General features: G+C 55.4%; 1 protein-coding gene across 1 annotated transcript; it reads right to left on the bottom strand.

Moving 5' to 3' along the window:
- Positions 1–52: 52 nt before the first annotated feature.
- Positions 53–13,977, bottom strand: WNT10A (Wnt family member 10A). The gene is made up of 5 exons (XM_055290677.2): positions 13,967–13,977; positions 13,130–13,866; positions 11,819–12,081; positions 3,570–3,949; positions 53–1,207 (listed from the first exon to the last, which is right to left on the bottom strand). Exons 2-5 carry the CDS (start codon positions 13,240–13,242, stop codon positions 710–712), a joined length of 1,254 nt encoding a protein of 417 aa, XP_055146652.1. The 5' UTR covers positions 13,243–13,866; positions 13,967–13,977; the 3' UTR covers positions 53–709.
- Between the last annotated feature and the right edge of the window lie 5,929 nt (positions 13,978–19,906).

Raw genomic sequence — 19,906 nt, 5'->3', positions numbered from 1 at the left:
AAATCCCCCTACACCCAGCAGCCTGCACACAGCATTGTCTGAAATGACCTTGTTTGTATATTTACTTGTTTATTGCCCATGCCTCCCCCCAGCAAGAATGTAACCTCCAAGAGGACAAGTGTTGTGTCTCGCTTACTCATATCTGTGGCCCCAGTGCCTCGCATTGCCACCCCCACGCATCCCACCGCCCCCAGAGTGCCGCAAAGAGAGTGCAAAATAAATATTTGTTAAATGAAGGATGAGGGGAATGGTGGGGGAGGCTGTCTGGGCCCTTTATGGAATTACTTCAGCTCAGTTATGTCTATTTCTTTTTTTTAATCCTCCTCTCTCTGCCCATCAGCTTCCATTCATTCCCCACCTCCCATCTCCAGGGAAGGGGTGAAAGGATGGAGACAGACTGAGGGGTTGCCTGGCTGAGGCTTGTTTTAGGGTGCGGAGCAACCCCCAGCCCAACTGAACTGTCTGGGCTTGGGGGAGGGAGGAAAAACCCAGTCAGTCCTAGAGCCCACAGAAGTGAGTTGGTGGGGTTCAGACAGGCCTGGACTGTCCGGCGATCACAGACCTCAGAGCTGAGGGGTTCCTATAAGATCATGCGGTCCAATCTCCTCTCCCAAGAGCCAAGGCGATGCTGCCTTGCCAAGACCGTAAACCTCAGAGGGCCAGGCTCCAGGAGGGGACCTCGATCAGGGCCCAGGGGACCCTGGGCCGCTCACTTGCAGACGCTGACCCACTCGGTGATGCGGCACTCTTCGCAGACCACGAAGCAGCACCAGTGGAAGCGGCAGTGGCAGCGCTCGCTGCGCGTCTGGCGCAGTATGTTGTGGCCGCGGCCGCAGCACATGCTGCCGCAGCCATCCGAGCCGGCGCTGCTCTTGTTGCACAGGCGGCCCACGGTGCCCGCCGAGTCCAGGCGCGGCTCGCGCTCGCAGAAGTCGGGCGACTTTTCGAAGTAGACCAGGTCGGCGGGGCTGGCCCGTCGGCGCGGCCCGGGAGCGCCCGGAGCCGGCGAGGGTGCCCCCGCTGGGCCCGGCTCCAGCTGGCCGCCGTTGCGGTTGTGCGGCCGGATGAGCGTGGCGCGGTGGAAGCGGCTGCGCAGCAGCGCCCCCACGGTGCGGAACTCGGGCGTCACCTGCCAGCACGTCTTGAGCTGGCAGCTGCCTGACGTGCCGTGGCACTTGCACTTCCGCCGCATGTTCTCCATCACTGCCTGCGGAGGGAGGCACCGTGAGGGGTGACATTGGCGCCCAGCCCCACTCCCCTCCTCCCGGCGCTTAGCCTGGCCTGCTTCTGAAACCCACTCCCATTATACAGAGGCAAACGCTGAGGCCCGGAGCAAGGGTCCCACAACCAGGCAGTCAGAAGAACTTCTGTACCTGCTCTTCTGCCTCTGCCTCTCCCACCCACCTCCCACCAGGCCAGGCCCCGGGGGAATTCCCACCTTCCGGCTCCCCTCCTCTCCTGCCTGCCTTTCCAGCAGCTGCAGGGGGCCCTTGGGGCTGGAGGCTCTTGCTTCCTGAAGGGGGATCCCAAATAGGCAGGGAAATTCCCTCTCCTGCCACCCCTGGGGTAGGGGCCAGGAGCAGGAGGGTGCTGGCCCCACTGTATCTCGCTCCAGGCTGTCTGTGTGTGTGTGTGTGTGTGTGTGTGTGTGTGTGTGTGTGTGTGGTGGGGTGGGTGGGGGGTGTTCAGTGAGTTTCAGAAAGCCTTGGTCCCCCTCTCAGTCCTTCCCCCTCCCGCTCCCCCTACATCTCTTTGTAGAGAGCCAAAGGAGGGGGACAAGTGCTGGTGAAACTGTCCCCGATTATGCTGCCTGGGGCTCATTCTGCACTATGCTGAGACCCATGGTTCCTCCTAGGAAAAGTCAGCGCCACCAGGGGCCAAAGCTCTACCGGAATACAGAACGGAACCGGAGAGAGCCAGGCTCTCCAGCATGGGAACGCAACCTAGCCGCCCCCAACCCAGCTCACAGCCTGCTCTAGAGTATCCTCACTAAGAACCCTTTGACATTTTCACCAGAAACCCCATAAGAAGTTGGCCACATCCCCTCCTTTCCCTCAGTCCACTCCGAAAACACACCCTGAGACAGGGATGGCAATGATCCAGGGCCCTTAAACTTGGGCAGTAGGGCCATAAGAGAGAGCGCCTTCCCCTCGAGGTCTGAAAGGGCTCCACAGCGTGCATGCGCAGCCTGTGCTGTCAGCACCACGTGGGAACCAGACCAATGCCTCCCCAGGCCAACAGCTCCAGAACATCTGCTTCCCACGGGCAGCAGCCATTAATTAACCAGTTTAACGAGGAAGAGGAGGAGGAGGCACTGTTGGTATGGGCTGGGATGGCGGTGAAGCTTGGGAAAAGAGCTGTACAGGGCAGGCTGGGTGGGAGCTGGACATGACCCAAGGATAAGTGTGCCTCAGTTTACCCCACCTCTAAGTCAAGATGGGAATTGCTGAATCAGCTTGGAGTCTTTGTGCAGGAAGATGACCCATCTTGGGCTAAGAGGCCAAGAGAAAGGAGAGTGAGATGGAGAAGGTGCCAGTCAGAGTGAGAGGAAGCCAGGTAAAAGGCCTCAACAGGCTGGGCAGAGTCAAGAGAAGGGATGATGGAGATGGAATGCTCAGGAAAGGACAGTGCTGAGCTATCATGAGAGCCAACAGGGCATCAGAATGTGGACTCAACGCTGTAGAACAAAAGAGCACAGGTTCAAAGGTCAACTTCCTGGGGATGAATCCTGCCTGGACCACCTTCTCACTAGTTGCATCATTTTGGGCAAGCTTCTTGGTCAATCCGTGCCTCAGTTTCCATATCTCAGCATAAGGTTAATAACAGTGCCTGCCTCATAGGTAGTTGTAAGGATTAAATAGGTTAATGTGTAGGAAAGTGCTCAAGACAGTGCCTAACACATAGTAAGCACTCAATAAATGCAGGCTGTTACCACTTTCCTTTCTTCTGCTGCTTTTTTATGTATGTGTGTATGTATTTAATTTATTTTTAATGAATGACCTTTGAGGTAGTAGGAGCATTTGAGGACAGAGGATAAAGGAGGAAGGCACCATAACACAGTTCCCCAGTGGCCCCTAGGAACTTCACTTACACCCCTTACTTTGCAGGAATCCTTCATTCTAGACTGCACAAAAAGGCTGGGAGAGATCACTGGATCATGGAACATTAGCATTGGGGGGAACCTTAGGGATGATCTAGTTCAACCTTCTCACTCTATAGGGGAGGAGTCAGATGGGAGCTCCAGGCCTAGACTCCTGAAGTCCTGACTGCACCTCTGTCCTTTCTCCTGGGTGAGCACCCGAGGAAGTAGGAGAAGCAGGTTGCTCAGCAGGTGGTATGCTGATCCAGGGCAACAGGGCTTGTTTCAGCCCTGTATCCCCAGGCCTAGTCCAGTGCCTGGTGCACAGTGCATACTCAGTGCACGTTTGTGGAATTAGACAGGGTCAATGAGAAGATTGCCAAGGTGTGACATGCGGGAGCAATGTGGTCCTCAGAAGAGAGGTAGGCCCGGGCAAGGGGTAGGCCCTAGGCAAAGAGATTTGAAGCAGACTCGGGGGTGGGGCTCTCACCTGCCTCCCAACTCGGTTGTTGTGAAGCCTCATTCTTGCGTGGATGTCTCTGTGAGGCTCCCGGGAGTCCAGAAAGTCCTTAGAGAAGCGCTCCCCGAAGCCCATGTCGGGGCTGCAGCCGCCCCACTCCCAGGAGTCCTGCAGGTCTGAGCTGGCTGTGGGCAGGGCTGGGTGTTCCGGGACCCCATGGCTCAGGCCCTTACCACGCTGCAGTGCGTCCAGTTGTAAGCGGTGCAGCTTCCTACGGAAGGCCTCCTCGTCCCCTCGCCGGGACGCATCACAGCCACAGGCCTTCAGTTTGCCCAGGGCACACGCATTGGACACGGCGTGCACCACGCCAGCTGCCGCGATGGCGTAGGCAAAAGCGCTCTCTCGGAAACCTGTGGTTAAAGACCCAGAACACATGGACTCTGGAGGGGCCTTGACACCCCAGTCTCCAGCCCACCTTTCTCATCATTCCAAGGAGAAACTGAAGCCCAGTATGCAGGAGAGCCTGGCACAAGGACACAGAGTCAAAGAAGGGCAGAAATCACGCCAGAAGCCAGTTCTGCACACAGAACCTGGTGGGGTGGGAGGGAGGCTTCCCAATAGCCCTCTGCTTTTTGTACGCCCTTCTCCTGTTCTTTAACATCACCTTTAGCAAACTCAGAATTTGTGTGTCTACATCTCTACTGTAGAGCAGAAAGATCTGGTAAACACATTCTTTTTACAATCAGGGACTTAATCTATTACCTCTCACGGTGGTATCTGCAATTTTAAAATAAGCCCACGGAATGAGGGCAACATTTAACTTAAAGAACTCATTGCCAGTGATGTTGCTGGTGGGAATGTAAACTAGTACAACCACTGTGGAAATCAGTGCGGAGATTCCTCAAAGAACTAAAAGTAGAACTACCATTTGATCCAGCAATCCCACTACTGGGTATCTACCCAGAGGAAAAGAAATCATTATACGAAAAAGATACTTGCACACGCATGTTTATAGCAGCACAATTTGTAATTGCAAAAATATGGTACCAGCCCAAATGCCCATCAACCAACAAGTGGATAAAGAAATTGCAGTATACATATGCCATGGAATACTCCTCAGCCATAAAAAGGAACAAAATAATGGCATTCACAGCAAGCTGGATGGAATTTGAGGCTATTATTCTAAGTGAAGTAACTCAGGAATGGAAAACCAAATATCGTATGTTCTCACTTGTAAGTGGGAGCAAAGCTATAAGGATGCAAAGGCATAAGAATGACACAATGGACTTCGGGGACTTGGGGAAAGGGTGGGTGTGAGGTGACAGATCAAAGACTACACATTGGATGCAGCGTACACTGCTTGGGTGATGGGTGCACCAAAATCTTAGAAATCACCACTAAAGAACTTATTCATGTAACCAAACACCACCTGTTCCCCAAAAACCTATTGAAATAAATAAATAAATAAAACGATATTTCATAAAATAAAATGTACACAATTTTGGAAAAAAAGAATAAATTGGCCGGGCGCGGTGGCTCAAGCCTGTAATCCCAGCACTTTGGGAGGCCGAGGCGGGTGGATCACGAGGTCAGGAGATCGAGACCATCCTGGCTAACACGGTGAAACCCCGTCTCTACTAAAAATACAAAAAATTAGCCGGGCGTGTTGGCGGGCGCCTGTAGTCCCAGCTACTGGGGAAGCTGAGGCAGGAGAATGGTGTGAACCCGGGAGGCGGAGCTTGCAGTGAGACGAGATCACGCCACTGCACTCCAGCCTGGGGGACAGAGAAAGACTCCGTCCCAAAAAAAAAAAAAAAAAAAAAAAGAATAAATTGCCAATGATGAAATTCCAGGCCTTAGGAGATGTCAATGGGCAGCAGAGTGAGAGGAGACAGCTCCTAATGCTCCCTGCCCCAAGATAGCCTGCTGGGTGTGTGCCCATCTTAGGCACAGCATAGGATCCTCCCTAATGACCAGACTCCAGAGGCAAAGAAATGGGTCACCAGAGCTTCCCCTTCCTTGTCTACAGGACATCCCTGAAAGCCACTCAGAAATGGGCGCTACCCAGCCACCTTGCCTGTGACCTACCCAGGTCAGCTGCAGAGGCTGTTGGAGGTACGCTAGAGGGAAGCCCAGGGTCCTGCGCGGGGTATGGCATGTAGTAGTGTTGAACATGGAGAACGAAGGGCAAGCTGAGGCAGATACCTTCCACCAGATGTTCAGGAGGCACAGATTTTCCCTGACCAAGCCACTCCTGGGGGCTGCAGCTGGGCCAGCCTGGCCCCTGGCTTGTCCATACTGCCTTCCTTCTTGGTGCTCCAACCTGAGCCATTCTCTGGGAACACCTGGACCTGTGGCAGGGGGAGGCCTACTTGCAAAGGAGGGTCCCATTCTTAGACATGCAAGCTATCTTTTGCTTATTCTGCATCTGAGAATGGACCAGCTAGGAGCAAGTTCTGGTACAAGTCTCCGACCAGCCTCCGCACACCAGAGAGAGGGCAGGCAGCAAAAGAAGCCAGAGGTCGAGGCCAATCCCGCCTTAATCCTCACCCACTGCATCACAGAGCCCTGTCCTCCCCTTCCTGCCAAAACAAACAAAAAAGCCAAAAACAAAAACAAAAAACAAACAAACAAAAAATAACAGAAAGAAACAGAACAAGCTGTTTAATACTTAAGAACTAATTCCTGAAACCAGTTTACTTCAAATCTTGGCTCTTCCACTCACTAGCTGCTAATAGCTATGTGACCTTGGCCAAGTGACTTAACCTCCCTGTGCCTCAGTTTCCTCATCTATAAAATAGAGCTATTATATGCCTCATTGTTGTTCCAAGAATTAAATGAATTGGTAAATTTAAAGTGCTTAGAACAGTGCCTTACTAATCGAGGAAGTATTACTCAAACATTAGCTATTATTGAGAATTTCTTTCTGCTATCTGACCTCACTCACTCCTGCTGCACTTTTTGGGCCATTGTTTTTTGTTTCACCCTGATCAGGGACAAAGCCCAGCAGCTCATGACCCATTTTAGAATAGGTCGCTTGGGCCACCGGATGCCTATGAAGCAGACTGTCCCTCTCTCTTTCCAGCTCATGGCATCTCAGTACATTTTTCCATAAGGAGCTCAGCTATGAGCAGAGAAGAGGGGCTGGGGATGGGGCTGGAACCTTCTACGGGGATGCTGGGAATTAGCAGGAGCTGCAGAGGAGTAGAAACTGCCCTGGGGAAGTGGAACCTAAGGGGAAGGAGGATGGAACCAAGCTCCTGGGAAGCACACCCTACATTTATCCCTTGCCTTTTATCTGTGGAACTCCAAGCACTTCTCTTATTGCCAGGGAGTCATCAGCCTGCTCCTAGGACACATGGCAATACTCAGACCTCCAGGGGCAGCCCAGGCCTCAGAAATCACCCACACACACACACTGCCACCACTACCAAACACATACACATTATGCAAAAGGAGAAAACACAGGTCACAGAGGTTATGGAGCTGCATCCAGACCCAGCTCTCCCAGCTCCCAGGCCTGGCATCTTTCTATTGTAGGACATGTGACTCCAAGGGAGTCCTGCTGCTGAGAAAGAAACCCAGGTAGCTCAGTTTCTAGTTCCTATTGCCTTGTCTGTGCATGGCACCAGGAAAGAGGGTGAGGATGGTCCAGGGATGTGTACAGGGCTAACTACCATCTTCTAGGCCCTGTCACATTTAAGGGTGAGCCTGGGGAAATCTGAAGAAAAGTACCCCACCGCTGCAGAGAACACCCCTACCCCATACAGCTAAAGACACCTTCCCTACACCACCCTGTGGTCCCTGACAGCTGTCATAGCCACGTGCAGAGGTGACAAGGCAGGGCCTGTGTGGCCACCCTCTGCTGCAAGTATCCAGGCCTCATAGAAGCCCAGCCCACTGGGTCTGCCCCCAGCTCCTGTTCAGGGCCCCAGTTTCGGTTCTGGCCCCAACTGTCTGGGGCAGCACAGGCACTGTGCCATCTGGCCAGCTGGAGGGGGAGCGGGTGGGGCCGTGGCCAGCTGGGCTGCCCAGAGCAGGGAGGCGGCGGGGGGGGGGGGGGTGGGGGCGGCTCGTTAAGACACACAATTAGCCGCCCTGCCTTTGATCTGGGACAGGGACTGCCAGCATCTAAGTGGAGTCAGCTGCTGCTACAGGCCACAGCAGCCAACGGCTGGGAAGGGGCTGGGGGAGGAGGTTTTGAGGGTAGGAGAGGGTGGAGGAGAGAGGATTCAGGAGCCAATGGGAACTAGAAGGGGTTAGAGAAGCTTCAGCCCTACCCATTCAAGTCAAAGAGGGAGGGAAGGGGAGAGGTCTGGTCTCCATTCTCTCCATGCAAATAATCTGTGCATTGCTCATGTGCCTGGGCAGAGAGAGAGAGAGAGAGACTAGTGTGCATGTGGGAACACTTAGGCGTGACACTGAATGGAGCCACACATATGCAAAAACAGGAGTAGGTGTTTGGTGTGTGTGTGTGTGTGTGTGTGCGCGCACGTATGCATATCAGTTTCATTTCTTGGCATGCTCCCCCATTGCACCAGCTCACCTCTCTGGGTACACAGTGGGACCTAGTGTTGGCCTTCCAACTTGGGAGATAGTATAGAAGGGGATTGGGTGCAAACTTTAAATTAGTCAGCTGGCCTGCATTTGACTCCTAGATCTATGGCTCACTTTCAAGCTGTGTGACTAATGGCAAGTTACCCAGCTTCTCTTAGCTTCATTTGTAAAATGATAATAATAATAGGACCTACCACATGGGGACTGTTTGAGGGTCCTAAAGCATGGATAAAATGCTGTAGAGCAGTGCCCAACACACAGCAGGTGCTTAGTATATGTTGGCTAATTAATTGGGTATCATTAGAATAATTGAACCTTAGGTGATCCTGGGATATGAGTGCCCATGCCTTGGTTTCCCCATCTGAGCACCACCCCAACCCCTGGAGGCCTAGGCATAAAACCAAGAGGATAAATGTAAAAAGGAGGTGGGAGAAAAATGGGCCAGGGCCGTGGAGAGCAGAGCCTGGAAACCCACAGTGCTGGCTTCCCCTAGGCTGGGAGCATGGCTGCAGGGCCTCATGCCCTCTCCTTCCATCCATTCCAGATGGGTCTGGGCCTTAGGGAAGACAAGTACCTAAACTGTGTGGGAGTTCCCAGGGCTTGCTCTGTGAATCAACCACATTTCCCTCCATCAAGCCTCTCCCTGACCTCTCCTCCCCTCTCACTCCAGTGCTGAGCCCAGCTCCCAGCAGCCCCCTCCTCAAATTTCCCTCCTGTCCTCATGTCCACAGTGAGAGAAGAAGGGGTTCTCTGTTCCTCACAGTGATCCACTCCCCTCTACCAGATGTTCTGCCCAGTACCCAGCCCAGGAACCAACCATCTAGGTTCTTAGCACAAAAAGCTGGGGCTACCAGTGCCATTGGCACTAAGGTCATTACTTCTCCTGGACTAGGTGAAGCAGCTAGCATGGGCTTGGTGCCCTCCCACAGCTTTTCTGACCCTCTGTATTCCCACTGGAGGCCCCTGTTCCTGTCCCCCATGGCCTGACCCCCTCATCCCCTCTCCTTGGCTGGACAAAGCCCTATTGCATGCCTCACCTTCTCAGGCTTGTCCACTTCAGATGCTCAAGCCCTCTTCCCCCTCCTTTATCAAAACCCCATCCCTCCAGCCCAGCTCATTTCAGAGAAGGTGTCAGGACAATTAGATGATAGTAACAGCATTAAAGAAAGCCCAAGGGACCCAGGACCCCAACCCAAGCAGTGTCTGAAGTTTAAACATGGCAGAATCCACATTTAAGAGGATCCTAACCCATTGATAATATGGGTCAGAAAAGGGGTCAGCACCCAGATTGTCCACTTGGAGGAAACGGAGGTCACCTGACCCCACACAACAGACATCCATAACTTGGAAAGAAAGGAGATTCCTGGTGGAAGGAAGTAGACCAGGGGCTGGTTGACACCGTGAGTGGTTTCATGGGATTCCAATTTAGCTAGTCCTCCAGAAGATGGGCCAAGATGGACTGGGAAATGACTGCCCCCCAGGAGGATGAACCTGCAGGTGGAGTCAGGGGTGCAGTGGAGCCCAGTGGAGGAGAGGATTGGCAGATTTATTTCCAGAAGCCCAGAGTCCCTTCTGAGAAGTAGAAGGTAGAAGGTAGAAGTAGAGGTAGAAATGAGGTGTGAGGTATGGCAATGAGGGGCGTCGATAGGGAGCTGGGGAGCGGAAGCCACAGAGGTAGGCCAGTGTCCTGAGGCCAAGGGAAAGTGCCCAGCCACTGTCCCACTCCCTCCCCATGCTGAGCACCTCCCTGCCCTGGCTAGCCCCGGCAAGTCGTCCCCCTCCAGCCCTAACCTCCCCCCTGCACCCGTCCCCCCAGCTCACCTCGCGCTTATTAAACTGCAGGTGAACCCCGGAGCCCTGGCACCCAGCCAGCCCTGCGTTGTTCTGCCGCTCTGAACTCTCCCCCAGGCTTCAAAGACCCCAAGGTCCTCCAGCAGGCCGCGCGGGCCTGACCCAGCGAGCCACTCAGGGCACCTGGATTCACTCGGTCTAGAGGGAACAGGAGGACAGAGGGGACACCAAGGCCGAGGAGAGGGATGCAGAGCTTGCCTTGCCTCACCCGAAGCGGCAGAAGTGAGAACCTCCTCGCCTATCCCAGTCCCCAGCGAGCAGAAACCAAAGCGAAGGCTACGGAGTCCTCATGGGGTACCCCGAGGGCCCCGGAGGGAAACGCGGTTGCAGGGAGCGCGGGCGACCTAGAAACCCGAGGGTAGGAGCGGGCGCGCGGCGGCGGTGAGCGCCCGCCCGGCCCAGCCGGGGCATGAATGGTGCAGAGGCCTGTCACTTCGTGTTCGCGCGCAGGCGGCGGGACAGGGAGGAGCGTGCGGCCCGAGCTGGGCAGGACCCGGGGGTTCCGGGCAGCCGCTTCTGGACTGCTGGAGGGGCCCGGGCTGCGGCGGGGCGGGAGGGGCCGGGAGAGCGGGGCAGGGCGGGGGGCGCCCTCTGAGAGCGGCGCGGCTGGGGCCGGGAGCCGTCTGCCGCGGCCCGCGGGGATTAGTTCGCGGCTGCATGCCGCCACACGCGTCGGGCTGGGCTCGGCCGGGTAGAAACAGCGCCCGAGGCGCGCGGGGGAGGGAGGAGGGAGCGCGCGGGGGCGGGGCGGGGCGGGCGGCCTGGGGCTGGGCTGGTGGAGGCTGGGGTGGCCCCTGATTTGGGGGCCCAGGGGATGCAAGCAGGGGTCCTGGTGAAAAGGGAAGGGCCGCGGCTTTCTGAGTTTTCCGAATTTGAAGTACAGTCTGACTCCCCAAGAAGCCACAAGACCGAAGGCTACAAGGTGTATGTGTACCCCTCCCACTCCACCTCCACTGAAAGTTGGACAAGACCTAAGGAGCTAGGGCTACGGGGTGCCCACAATGTCCCACACAAGCCACTGAGAGGAGAGATAGATACCCAGCTAGGCCCATCCCAGAGGCAGGGCCCCTATCCTTCCCAAAAGATATGAGTCAAGGCCTGAGATACCAGGCCAGGAGGTGGGTGTGAGCAGAAGTGAGTGAAAAACCTCCTGCCATCCCCAGCCCAAGCCACTCTGGGATTGTCAGGGTGGGTCACCCAGAAGTCGGGCAGGGAGGACAGGGAATGAACTGCGGCTTCTTTGAGCTGTTAGGGGAAGAGTTGACAGGACTACCAGGCCGGCCTGCTGGCAGGAGCCACTGCACACAGGCACACACACACCCAGCACCTCTGATTCAGAGAGGGTTTCCCAGAGGCAGCAGGGATACACACAGGCTGGTGGTGTCCCCCACCGGGAAGAGCTTCTGCAGAAGGGCATACTTTTTACCTGTCCAGGCTGCCTCCACCTGCACGATTGGGCAAAGTCCTCAACCCCTCCTCATGCTGATTCTGGGTTCTTCCTCATGGGCTCCCCATCCTAAGTGTGGTTTACTAAGTAGAGGGTAAGTAGAGGCAAGCGACAGGTACAGATATTTCCTGGGCTTGAGATATGCAGTGTCAGTGATAGGGCAGGATGACCCAGGAGTCCAGTTCTCAGGCATGGAACCTGACACCCTCAGCCTACACAGCCCAGTCTGGAGACACATTTGCCCCATTTCTCTGCCCCCAAGGCCTGAGACCAGAAAGAGGAAGGAGAGCAGCACAGCCAACAGATAGGCGTGTGGGGATGGGAGGATGCCAGCTTGAGGCAGTGGGTTAGAAATGGCTGGGAATAGATTCTGAGGTGGAGATGCTGGATGGGGCAGGCAGGGGCAGGGGTGAGGAGTAGCTACCTCTGCTGAAGATGGGACTCTCATAGGGGATCTTGTTGCGAGTCTCCAGGCTTGAGCAGTTCCAGCGCTGGTTCCTGAATTGGTGTTGGCATTCGTGGATGGCGATCTGGATGCCCTGTATGGCTGAGGCAGCCACATCAGGGTGACGCACACACACCTCCATCTGCCGCCGGCTCAGGCCTGGCAATGTTAGGCACACTGTGTTGGCATTGAGCACGGGCTCTGGGGGGAGGCGGAGGTCCAGAATGTCATTGGGTGCTGACCTGCAGACATATGGGGTGGAGTGGGTACGTGTTTTGCGGGGACTAGGAGAGCCCCATCTAACAACACACACTCTGTCCCAAAGGCCGTAATCACCCCCACTTCTAACCTCTGCTTCTGAAGGTTGGGCCCATCAGTACACTCCTACACATTCCTCTCTCCTTGACCTCCTCACAATCATCCTGCCCAATGCAACTCACTCAGCTAGCTGCACACCCACACAGGTAAACGTGCAAATGCACACACATCCACCATGCTTGTGGCCACAGTATTTCCTATGCACATCCCCAGGCATAGATGCCCATACACACAGGGTTCCCCAGGAGCCCACTCCCACAGATATGTTTCAGTCACATTCACATAGACACACTTCTGCACACATTGTGGTGGACACACAAACCCAAACCCAGCACACTTACACACATGCACACTTCATCAGACATAGTTACAGACACACACACAAAGACACTCCCATTTACACATGTGTTCATCTTAACATACATTGACCCATGAGCTCTCACATGCACACGTGGGCACACATACAAACTGCTGTTTACCAACACAGTTTGCTGGGATCCTGGGCTCGATTGAACACACACACACACACACACACACACACCTCTTGCAGCTGCAGTCTCTCACTGACCCCACCTGGGCTACCCCCTTCCAGCCTCCAACCCCTGCCCCTACCTGGGGCTGAGCTGCAGGAAGGAGTGAGGCAGCTTGTGCTTACTCCTGGGGGTAGGGGTGCATTCCCCCAACAGGGCAGGAACTCCAGACTGGCACTTGCTCCCCGCACACACACACCTCCCCTCCTAGTTGCCATCATGCTCCTGGGCACTGCCTTGTCTCCCTGGACTGCCCATATCCTGTCACCAGTCCAACCCCCTCCTATGAGGGAGCTCACTGCCTTTGGTTGGGCACCAGCACTTTCCTATGACCCTGTCCCTCCTTTCTTCCAGGGTCCTCTACCCCAGCAAGAGCATCAGAGGCCCCTGCGGGCCGGGGTCCCAACTGTCTAGGAGGGCGGAGCATGAGGTGAGGGCTCACCTGGGCATGGCAGCAGCCAGCAGCAGTAGGAAGAACAGGAGCACCCAGAGCCCTGGCCGCGGCTGGGGCTGGGGTCGGAGCCGCAGCCAGGGGCGAGGGTGGGCGCTGCCCATGGCGCGCAGGCCTTGACGGGCTGGGAGTGGGGGGCTCACAGCCCGGTGGGACTGGAGAGCCAAGGGCGCCGGCGCATGATCGGCGGGGGGTCGGGGCGGCTGCGACACACAGCTCCGACTCGGGTCAGGGCTCCCGGAGCAGACGGCGCCCGCCTCCCCGCTCCATGGGGCAGCACCCCCGGGCACCGCCCTCGGGGGGGGCGGGGGGTGAAGAGCGGGCGAACCGGGCACCTCCTGGCACAGGGGTCCGGGGAATTTCCCGAGGCCCCCCCGCGACAACTCCCGGTGCCTCTCAAGGATAAGGGGGGCCCGGAGGTGCAGCGGGCTGGGGACGGGAGGCTGGGGTGCCGGGGAGCCCTCCAGCGCAGCGCCGGGAGCCTGTACTTCCGAGGGCGTGCGAGGCTGGCTGGCGGGGGCGGCGCTGTCTGTGTCGGGCCCCACTGCCTGGAGAGTAAGTGACTGTCCCGGCTCGGGGAGCTCTGCCGCCTTCCCTTTCCTCCCCCCAATCCCCCATTTAGTGTCTCAGGGCTCTACCCCACGTGACGTCACGCGGCGGGGCGTGGAGGCGTGTACGAGTCCCGAGGCCACTGCGTCCGCTGGGGACTGGGGGTGGGAGCGTCGCTGCTGAGGGCAAGAGAGGGAAAGGTGTTGGGGTCTGTGCGCGCGTGCACAGGAAGATGCCTGTGTGTGGAGCGCGCTGGGTTGTGTGGGGGATATGTGTTACCGCGAGGTGTGTGTGCCCGGCTGAAACGCAGCTGCTGGGGAGCGCCACCATCCCACCCCAACACACACACCTGCAGGGGCTGGAGGGGAGGGGCTCGCCTCTGTGTTTCGCCTCCTCCGCCAGAGGAGGGACTTCCCCCAGGCCTGCCTGGTGTGAGGCAGGTGTGGGCTCCTGCAGAGGGGTTTGGCAGCCTCTGGCTTCTTCTCCCCTTTGCTGTGTGACCTTAAACAGGTGCCTCCTGCTCCTGCTCACGGAGACCTCCTCTGCCCCTTTGTGGAATGCGCCTCATGGGGACCACCTTGTCTCCTCAGTGAGCCCAGGGAGGCAGCAGTGTCAGGCCCCTAGAAAATGCTTGCGTAGGAGCGCCCTGGGTGGCACGCCCTGGGAGGAGGCGTTAGAGAGACTTTTAACCCTAGAAGTGGCCGTTGAGATAGTTTATTTAGCTCCCCTTTATTTCACAAGAAAATATCGAGGCTCAAAGAGGTCACACAGCAAATGAGCGGAAGAGCGAGAACCGAACGCAGCTCTCCTGACTCCCAGCGCAGCAGCTGCCGCCCCAACACTGAGTGTTGCCTGCCTGTGCCCGCAGATACTCTCAGTCTTGTCCTGGCCCTCCCTGGCCCCACCTGCACATGGTCCTGTAGGAGCTCCCAAATACCAGCCTCCCGGCTCAGGTCTTCTTCTCGCTGAGATCTTCCCGTCCCTCCACCCCAACTGAACACCGGGCCACTCCTCGATATAGGGCAAGCGTGCTGGGCCCAAGCAAGGGCCCGAGAGCCAGAGGGCAGGGGCAAGGCAGCTCTGCCTTCTGTTTCTGGTGCTAGCCTGGGCCCTGATAGTGGATCCTGCTCCTGCCCTGTGCCCTCGGCATCCTCCTCTGTAAAATGGGCAGAAGCCTTTACACAAACATGCCCCTCTCTCTGAAGAGAGCCCCTGCTGGCTTAGGGACAAAACTATGGGAGCCTCTGGGCTCAGAGACAAAAAAGGGCCCATTCCTGGAATTGCCCATCCCTGGGGAATTGAAGGAGGGGGTGGGGCCCTCCTTGTCCCCAGACTGTCAGGTGGTGGGGGCGGCCTGAGCAACAGCAGGCTGACGGCATACTCCCCCCTCCTTTCCCCCTCATCTCTGCCGGCAGCCACCGCAGCTGTCAGGAATTAAGGGCTTGAGGCTGCTGGGGGTGGGGGTGGGGCAGTGGGGGGGAGCAGTCTGGCTGGACTGCAGGAAAACAGCCAGGGGCAGCAAGCAGACTGCGTCAGCTAGAGCCTTATTTGACCCCAACTGCCCCCTGCCCTCCCCACTCTCCCTACCATGCTGCAGAAACGGGGACAGCTTAGGACTAGCATTTGGGAAGGGTAACCAGTAAGGGTAAGGGTGGGACCAGACTCAAGACAGGAGACAGGCACCAGCCCAGGATGAGAGAGGACACCAGCAAGCTGGAGAGTCATGTTGTCATTGGCTGTTGGGGAAACTGAGGCCCAGAAAGAATTAGGAACGTGACACAGGGAAGGGATTCATAATCAGCTTACAGATGCCCTTATTCCCCATCACGCACTCACACTAGCATTTCCCAAGCTTGATGCAGCACAAGTATTCCCTGGAGCAGGCCATTGTGGAAATGCGGATTCCAGGCCCCATGAAGTTGAATCAGCCTTCCCAGGGAAAGGCCTGGGTGTCTGTCTTTCTAGCTAGCATCCCCAGTGATTCTGGTGGGGACTCCTTTTGGGAAATGCTGCTGACCTGGTTGAGGAGCTGATTTAGTTTCCTTTGGCATCTCTCTGATGAGGGGCGTCTTTTTGCTTCCCCACCTCCACTGTCCATGAAATACAGAGGTGCAAAGGAGACAGAGAAAACCTTTTCTTAAAAAGAAAAAAAACTCAGGAGGCAAATAGTGATACTGAGGCTTGCACTTGGGCGTGGCTTTGCCCTGGTGTCAGGAGGGTCTAGGAGTGCCCAAGTCAGAGCAGTTCTCAGTGAAGGAAGGGGAGGGTCTGTGTTGGTCCAGAGCCTTGGCATGTATGTAGGTGAGGCCCAGAGACTGTCTGCACCTGGGGTCCCAGCCCCAAATGACCCACACCATGGCCAAGCCCCTATCAGCACCCCCTAGTCCCCACCCTGGCCCTGCCCTGGGCCCTGGCCCTCAGCCCAGCCCCAGCCCCCACAGCCGCCGCCTAAGACCACAATTACAGGGGCCACTGGGGGGCGGGGGAGCACTGGGGATGAAAGGCAGCTTGGAGAATGGTTCCAGCTGTGGCAGCTCTGGAGAAGGTCACAGGGAGGAAGGGCCGGGGAAGCATAGGGGTGAGAACAGGTGGGACCCTCACAGCCCCAGCCTAGCCCAGTCCAGCCCCAGCCCAGTCCTGGTGCCCAGCTGGAGAAGTTTGTCTCGGTGAAGAAGAAAGCCAAGGAGCCACAGACCAATAAGGGGGCTCTTCATCACATTGTCCAGGCCTCAGGGGCCACCAACCCTCAGCAAGTTAAGGAGGAATGGCTTGCTGCTCCAGTCTCCCCAAACTCCCAATGTGTTTGGTCATTGAAAGGGAAGGGTACTGTTCCCCGAGCCCGTGGCCTCAGGCTGATCCTAGGCCTTCCACTCGGCCTCCTCACCCATCTGCCTGTGTTCCGCCTGTTCCTGATGTGGTCACACACACATCTGGGGTGCCTCTGTGCACTTCCCCCATCTCCCCAGTTCCACATGTCCCCTGCCATTCAGCCAGCAGGGGACTTTGATGGCTCAGACTGCCTGAGGCTGAGCAGCTGGATGAGCAGGAGTGGGGGGTGGTGGGAGCTCTACTTCCGGCCCCGTCCCAGGCAGCAGGGCAAGAGCACAGATCTATCTCTGGGCTCAAAGAAGATAAGGCTAGAAGTCCCAACGGTGCCTTCTGGTCATCACTCCCACCCTTCATAGAAGGCAGTGCCCAGATGCCTTCAGGGCTTGGTCACAGAAGATGGACCAGTAACATGTGGCCAGCAGTTTAAAGATGGAAGTGCATTCTCACAGTGTGCTAAAAAGCAATCAGGGACCCCTATTAGGTGACAGGAAGTGCTCAGATAGGTTAACTGACTTGACCAAGGTCAAGCTAGCAAACAAGGCATTTTTCATTGTACCATACTACTTCCTCTGAATTCCTTTTAACCTGCCTAGAATGGTGCCAGTTCATGCCACTTCCCCAGCTTCCCTCCCTGGCATTGTGGAGGAAGATGTCCAGCATCATCCACCCTATCTTACCCCCTGCAGCACCCAGCAGTGGTAGAGACCGGGAGGCTGGCATCCCAGCCCTAGGTCTGGGCCAGCCCAGACGTCCCAGACAGTCTGGAACCCTAGAAGCTTGACCCAAGCTGTCTGTAGGTTTCCTTGCTTCCTTTCAGTCCTATCTTCTCCTGCCCACCCCTCTCTGAGTTTCCCAGATGTCCTGCAGGTCCTGTCTGTCACTCCCTGTTAATAGAGAAGCTGGGCTCCGCATGCCCCCTGGTGGTCTCTGAGAGAAGTGCAGGAGTTTGGGTTTTGGGTTTGTTTGGTTTTTTTGTTTGTTTGAAGATAAGAGCAGAGCTTTGGGGAAGGCAGATCTGTGAATATAAACCTTGCCCTCAGGGAGCTTCATTTCTCCTCTATGTGGACCATAATGTATTTCCACTGTCTCCTTTGGTAAGTTAACAGACTTTCCTCTGGTCCAGGAGTTCTAAGTCCAAATTCTCCATGACTTCCCTGAGGCCCAGACATTTGATCCAAGGGAGCCAAGAGGAGGCAGAAAGGAAAACCCTGGTGCCTCAACCTTCCCACTGAGCCTGACACCCCTCCCCACCATAAGTCTTGAGGATTGAAGCAGGCTAGGTCACCGAGTGAATGCAGGGGCATTGCGGGGGAAGGACAGGGGTCCTGGAAGCCACGGTGAGGGTCTGTCACATCCAGAACGAGCTCCCTTTCCTTCTGTTTCATTTGAAGAACTGTGCTTTGCTCCCAGTGCCTGCCCCGCCCCCCTGCGGTTGTAGAGAGGCTGTCAATCCCAGGCATGGTAGTACATCTCCCTAGACACCATTATTGGTTCAGGAATAGGCAAATGACCAAGCTGAACTAAGCAAAGTCTTCCTTGGGACTTCTGTTGGAGACAACTGGGAAAGTCATTCTTCTGTTTTTTGATCTAAGACTGCATATAGAGCTGTCATGGAGAAAGTCTGCAGGAGGAGACAATGAGGACAGTATGCCAAGAGAGGCAGAGAGAAACAATAGATGCAGAGGTGAGGGAGAGGGAAGCAGATGAGAAAGAAGCCTGTGACACCATGTGAGCCCCTGGGTTCAGCTGTACCTGAATTTAGACTAACTTCTGGACTTCCTTGGTATAAGCGCCATTCATTATTTCTGTCTGGCCTCAGCTAAAAGTCAGGTACCTTCATTTGCAATCAGGGCCTTCCCAATATCTGCAAAGCATCATACGTCTATCCCCATTCTCACAGTAGCTATCATTTATTAAACATATGTTTGACAAATTATGTGTCACGAGCTATGCTAAAGGCTTTCGTATCTCAAAAAAAAATTCTCCCAACAATCCTGTGAGGGTGTGGGACAGATTATGATGGCTGCAAATTATTTGCCACTCCTCCCATTGAGTGGTGGAATTAATATTCCCTCCCCTTGAATTTTGCCTGGCTCTGTGACCTGTTTTGACCAATACAGAGTTACAGTGATGGTATGTAACTTCCAAAGCTGGACTTGAGAAGAGACTTACAGCTTCTGCCTTCAAGTTTGGTACACTCTCCTTTGAAAGTCAGTTTTGGCCAGGCACGGTGGCTCACGCCTGTAATCCCAGCACTTTGGGAGGCCAAGGCGGGTGCATCACGAGGTCAGGAGATCAAGACCATCTTGGCTAACACGGTGAAACCCCATCTCTACTAAAAATACAAAAAACTTATCCGGGCATGATGGCGGGTGCCTGTAGTCCCAGCTACTCGGGAGGCTGAGGCAGGAGAATGGCATGAACCCAGGGGGCGGAGCTTGCAGTGAGCCGAGATCGCGCCACTGCACTCCAGCCTGGGTGACAGAGCAAGACTCCATCTCAAAAAAAAAAGAAAGTCAGTCTTATGTAAGAAGTCTGACTATCCTAAGGCTAACATTCAGCGAGGAAGGCCAAGTTAACCACATGGAGAGAATGAGAGCACAAGAGAACCTCCGTGCCCTAGACATGTGAGTGGGAGCTTCTTGGACTGTCCAGCACAGCACAGTGGAGACTCCAGCAGAATGCAGCCATGTGAACCCAAGCCAGTGGTTCTGCTATATAGAGCAGACCTACTGAGCTGAGTTCTGACAAATCATGACCTCAAAAATCCTGAGAAGTGATTACTTTGGGGTTGTTTGTTATGTAGCGATGGATAACTGAAACAGAGTGAAATCCCTTTGTATAAAGAAAATGAGGCTAACTTGGCGTGTGTTGTAAAGTTCTAAGCAGCAGCACCAACTGCAAACCCAGAGTGTCTGACCCCAAAGCTCATTTTTTGTCCTCCATACCTTGATAGGGGAGTCATTCCCCATTGCAGTATTTGGACTGGAGGAAAGTTGGAGGCTCTGGGTCCTGGAAGTTGGGCTATGCCCTCCCTCTTTCTCTCTGGAGGAAGATGGGAGCTCAAGCTTCAGCTCTGGAGAATCCAGAACTGCCCTCTGTCTCCTCACTTTCACCAGAAGCTTCCCAAGAGGAGCCAGAAGGAAGGAAATATTGTTGGGTGCCAAGAGAAATGTTGGGACAAACTTGCTTCCTCTCCCTCTAAGCGTGATTAGAAATGCTGTTCTGGGCAGTCTTTTCAATGCAAATGGGGGTGAAGTTAGTTTTGATAGTAACAAAACCTGGTGAAGCTAATAACGTGTTCATCACATTCTACAGTTTATAAAGTGCTTTAATCCCATGGGCTTAGGCATCCCCAAAAGTCTACCCAGAAATTCCCCAGGGGTCACA

The sequence above is a fragment of the Symphalangus syndactylus genome, chromosome 8 (genome assembly GCF_028878055.3).
Source record: "Symphalangus syndactylus isolate Jambi chromosome 8, NHGRI_mSymSyn1-v2.1_pri, whole genome shotgun sequence".
NCBI lineage: Eukaryota > Metazoa > Chordata > Mammalia > Primates > Hylobatidae > Symphalangus > Symphalangus syndactylus.
This window is presented reverse-complemented; position numbering and strand designations above follow the sequence as displayed.

Coding starts and splice junctions, on each gene's coding strand:
- WNT10A (XM_055290677.2), bottom strand. CDS start 13,242: ATGGGCAGCGCCCACCCTCGCCCCTGGCTGCGGCTCCGACCCCAGCCC. Junction 12,082..13,129: donor CTGGCTGCTGCCATGCCCAG/GTGAGCCCTCAC, acceptor ATATGTCTGCAG/GTCAGCACCCAATGACATTC. Junction 3,950..11,818: donor GAGTCCCATCTTCAGCAGAG/GTAGCTACTCCT, acceptor CTTTAACCACAG/GTTTCCGAGAGAGCGCTTTT.